Source organism: Ochotona princeps, chromosome 1 (assembly GCF_030435755.1).
Source record: "Ochotona princeps isolate mOchPri1 chromosome 1, mOchPri1.hap1, whole genome shotgun sequence".
Taxonomy (NCBI): domain Eukaryota; kingdom Metazoa; phylum Chordata; class Mammalia; order Lagomorpha; family Ochotonidae; genus Ochotona; species Ochotona princeps.
The window spans coordinates 115,767,552-115,771,938 of record NC_080832.1 but is presented as its reverse complement, the minus strand read 5'-3'; the positions used below and the strand labels follow the sequence as shown (position 1 = coordinate 115,771,938).

Genomic DNA, 4,387 nt, shown 5'->3' with positions numbered 1-4,387 from the left:
CACACACACCCCTGCCACAGCCCAAATTCTGATCTCAGATGGTCACGTCTGTGCTGCACTCGGGGCTGAGAAAACGCAGGACAGGAACACTGAGGGCTCCCGCTCTGGGGTTCAGACACAGGTGGGAAGAGGGGAGATAGAGGGAACCCTGTGTCTCTTCCTGTGCTCCCTAGCTCGCTTGGGCTCTTTCATCAAGATCCTTGGAGGTGAGTTTCCTTCTAGAAGAGTCCAGGGGTCAAGGAAGTTAAAGGGGAGCGAAGCCCAGTCAGGGTCTCTCTGGATTCCCTCAGCCAGCCCCGGGCATGACTTCAGGGAGGGGACAACACACAAGCTTTGGAAACATGGGGCACGTGGTCAGAGCAGTCTCCAGTACCAGTGTGGTCCTCAGGGTCTCAGTCTGAGGGAGGGTCTGCGACAGGGAAGCCCAGCAGTGAGGAGTCACTTTCCTGCTCTCAACCTGGGTAAGCTCCTTCTGTTTGGCCAAATCCGGATGGGAGCTCAACTAGCACTCCCATTGGACGCTCTGTTTCTGGAGAGCCAGTCAGCACCGCCAGATCCCGGTTATAAAGTCCGCAGGTAGAGTCCGGGATCAGTCTCTCCAACCCCTAGGGCGGATCCATGGCGCCCCGGACCCTCCTCCTGCTGCTCGCAGGGTCCCTGGCCCTAACTGAGACCCGGGCAGGTGAGTGCGGGTCGAGAGGGAGACGGGCTTTGCGGGGCAACCGTGCAGAGGGGGACGCCAGACCCCGGGGAAGCAGCTCCTGACGTTACACGCCTCCCCACCCATTTGCTATCTTGGGACCACTGGCACCTTTCTTCCCTCCGGGATCAGGGATCTTGTGCCACAGCGTCCCGCTCCGGGCGGGGGTCGGGCCGGATCTCAGCCCCTCTCTCCCCCAGGCTCCCACTCTCTGACGTATTTCCAAACCGCTGTGTCCCGGCCCGGCCTCGGGGAGCCCCGCTTCTTCGCCGTGGGCTACGTGGACGACACGCAGTTCGTGCGCTTTGACAGCGACTCCGAGAACCCGAGTGCGGAGCCGCGGGCGCTGTGGATACAGCAGGTGGGGCAGGAGTACTGGGACAGGCAGACACAGATTTACGAGAACTATGCACTGGTTGCCCTCGAGGACCTGAAAATCTTGCGCGGCTACTACAACCAGAGCGAGGCCGGTGAGTGACCCGACCCCTCCCCACGTGCGCCCAGGTCGCTCCACCCCGAGACTGCGCGCCCCGAAGAGACCCTCGGCGGGAGGAGCCCGCGGGACACGCCCGGGTTTCGTTTTCGGTTTCAGCTGAAATCCCCACGGGTCGGTGAGGGCGGGGGCGGGACTGCGTGGCCAGGGCTGACCGCGGGCGGGGACAGACTCTCACACGATCCAGTGGATGTACCGCTGCGAGATCGGGGAGAACGGGCGCTTCCTCCGCGGGTACAGCCAGGACGCCTATGATGGCAAAGACTACATCGCCCTGAATGAGGACCTGCGTTCCTGGACCGCAGCCGACATGGCGGCTCAGAAGACCAAGCGCAAGTGGCAGTCGGAAGGTTACACTGATCGCCACAGGGCCTACCTGGAGGACAGGTGTGTGAAGTGGCTGCGCAGATACCTGGAGATGGGGCAGGAGACTCTGCAGCGCACAGGTGCGCGGGGCTGGGAGGGGTCGCCCTCCCAGGGGTCGCCCTCCCACCTCCCCTTGGGTTGGGACAGCAAGGAAGGGAGGAAAATGGGTTCCAGGCCAGTATCTGCCTGGACGTCCCTCCTGGTTTGCGTCCAGTGCCTGGGACCTGCCCTTCCCTCAGTGTAAATGAGGGACTTCGGTTGGGGGAGAAGGGGTCGTGGAATACTCTGGAAATAACCCTGTTGGTACCCTAGACTCTGGTAGGCCCCTGTGAACAGTGACCCCTCCCAAAGGCCTATCCTAACCTCAATCCAATGTGCTGGGAGGTTTCACTCCAGGTTTCTAGGTTTCTCAGCCTCCACTCAGGTCAAGACCAAATACCCAAATACCTTCCCTCCACTCTGAGTCCTTCCAGGAGCCTCATACCCTGGGCTGTACCTGATTCTAGAACTTTAAAAACACTAGATTATCTTATTGTCTTTATCCAGGCTAAGTCACGGTTTTGACCTCCTCCAACAACCTATTCTTCAGTCCACTCTCAGGAAGGTCACTGAGTGTAACTTTGTTGTCTGATGAAAACATGAAAGGCCTGAATTTTCTAAAAATTCCCTCAGACCCACCCACAGCACATGTGACACACCACCCAGTCTCTGACCACAAGGCCATCCTGAGGTGCTGGGCCCTCGGCTTCTACCCCAAGGACATCACACTCACCTGGCACCAAGATGGGGAGGACCTGACCCAGGACATGGAGCTGGTGGAGACCAGGCCTGCAGGGGATGGAACCTTCCAGAAGTGGGCAGCTATTCAGGTGCCTTCTGGAGAGGAGCAGAGTTACACGTGCCATGTACAACATGAGGGGCTGCCTAAGCCCCTCACCGTGAGTTGGAGTAAGGAGGGCAGGAGGGAAAGAGCCTTCAGCAGGGGTGGGGCTGAGACTGGAGTCAGAGCCCCTTATTGCCCCTTCCCTTCTCAGAGCCTCCTCAGCCCACTGTGCCCATGTGGGGAGTCATCGCTGGCCTGGTCCTCCTGGCAGCTGTGCTCACTGGAGCTGTGGTCACTGCTGTGATGATGAAGAGGAGGAAAAGCTCAGGTAGGGCAGGGTGAGGGCTGTGTCTGAGTCTGGGTCCCTCCAGGGAGAATGTCCCCCTACCCCACTTGCAGGAAGCACTGTACACACACACATCTGCACCCTCAAAAGCTGAACCCCAGGTTCTCACACTGGCTGTGGTGTGAAACACAAATGAAAGTGGAGAACAAACATTCCAAAGGGATGACTCTGCTCACAGGGTCCTGAGTTCCAGCAGCCCCAGGTCAGGGGAAGGCCCCAGGTGAGGACACACCTCCAGGAGAGTCAGAAGGTGCCTGAGTTTGAACCATAGTTTGGGAAACTTCTCTGAGATGAGCCAATGTACCTCTGGGCTTCCTCTAGGCAGGTCCTCAGCTCCTGCCTTCTCCCTGCTTCTCACTATATGTTTTCTGTCACAGGTGGGAAAGGAGGGAGCTACACTAAGGCTTCAGGTAAGCACTGGGGTGTGTTTGGGGGTGGGGGAGTCCCCAAGACCCTTGCCATGGTAAGATGCCCATGGAGAAGCTGCACTGTCCACCATGTAGCTCCTCCCTCAGCCACACCTCCAGGGCTCTCACCAAGTCCTGATTGGTTCTCCCAGGTGGAGACAGTGCCCAGGGCTCTGACTGCTCTCACAGCTTGAAAGGTGAGAACTGGATGGGAGAAGGGGCGATTCTCAGAGGACCCAATGGAGCTTTTGTTCCCTTGCATTTGAACATTTTCAATGTGTGCTTTGCTGTTCCGGTACCCATGGATAGTGGTCTGAATTTGTCACCTTGTTTCTGCAGTGTGAGACAACTACCTTGTTTGTGCCTGAACTATGCAAGACCTGCTGAAGACCCCATCCTTGTGTCATCAAAAAGTCCCACCCTCCCTTCTGCAAAGGCATCTGAATGTGTTCCTGTGGGCACAGTGTGAGGTGGGAGCCTGGCCATCCTAGTCCAGGGTGGATGCCTCCGCCTTGTCTCAAGTCAGGTGCACCTGTTGCAGCTTCATCCTTCACTGTGCAAATCTGAACAGTAAATCATTTTTTCCAATTCCTCTCTGATGACTTGGTGAGATAATTAAGAGGAAATTCCAGTAATTTGACAGAGAAAATAAACAGAAGCACCAAGAACCTTTCATAATCCATGTGTTTGCTGTGTGGAGTCTACAGGTGAGGCTGGGAGGTCCTAGGTGAGGACAGGCTGTGCCTAGGTATTGCTCAACCCATCAAACTTTTTCGTGGTCACTACAGATGTGGCTCAGCTGCCCCAGTGTCCTTGTCTTTCCAGTAGGACTTACCCATCACCACCTGCTATCATAGGACTCAACAGTGGCCTAGGATTGTCCTGTTCGGGGTCCCGAGGCAGTAGAGGCTGCATGAGGCAGGGGCAGCCAAAGTTCAGGCTTGGATTCAGCCCTGGGCTCCTATTCCTGTGTTCCCTTTGTTCCTTAACATGACTGGCTGATTGCACCTGCTCTTCCTGTGTGTCAGCTCTGGTTGCCTTCACCTCTGTGTATGCAGGATGCAGCATAGGAGGAAGGGAGGCAGGATGGCAGAGGACACTTGTGAGAAAGCATAGGCCGCGGGGACATTAGTAGGAGGGGACCCACTCTGCAGCGACCACAGTTGGCCTCTGTCTTGGCTGTACTAATGAAACCTTGGGGTCTGGAAGGGGCAGGTGCTGCACGCTCATCACTCAGCTGACTTAACTGTGG

General features: G+C 57.1%; 1 protein-coding gene across 1 annotated transcript; it reads left to right on the top strand.

The window, feature by feature from the left end:
* Nucleotides 1-598: 598 nt before the first annotated feature.
* On the top strand, nucleotides 599-3,494 carry LOC101520226 (class I histocompatibility antigen, Gogo-OKO alpha chain-like). Its single transcript, XM_058665910.1, has 7 exons — nucleotides 599-682; nucleotides 901-1,170; nucleotides 1,364-1,639; nucleotides 2,232-2,507; nucleotides 2,594-2,710; nucleotides 3,106-3,138; nucleotides 3,475-3,494. Exons 1-7 carry the CDS (start codon nucleotides 619-621, stop codon nucleotides 3,477-3,479), a joined length of 1,041 nt encoding a protein of 346 aa, XP_058521893.1. The 5' UTR covers nucleotides 599-618; the 3' UTR covers nucleotides 3,480-3,494.
* The last annotated feature ends 893 nt before the right edge of the window (nucleotides 3,495-4,387 follow it).

Excerpts from the sequence above, each read along its gene's own strand:
- LOC101520226 (XM_058665910.1), top strand. The coding sequence starts at position 619 with ATGGCGCCCCGGACCCTCCTCCTGCTGCTCGCAGGGTCCCTGGCCCTA. Across the intron at positions 683-900 it reads CCTAACTGAGACCCGGGCAG|GCTCCCACTCTCTGACGTAT; the intron begins GTGAGTGCGGGT and ends TCTCTCCCCCAG. Across the intron at positions 1,640-2,231 it reads GGAGACTCTGCAGCGCACAG|ACCCACCCACAGCACATGTG; the intron begins GTGCGCGGGGCT and ends AAATTCCCTCAG.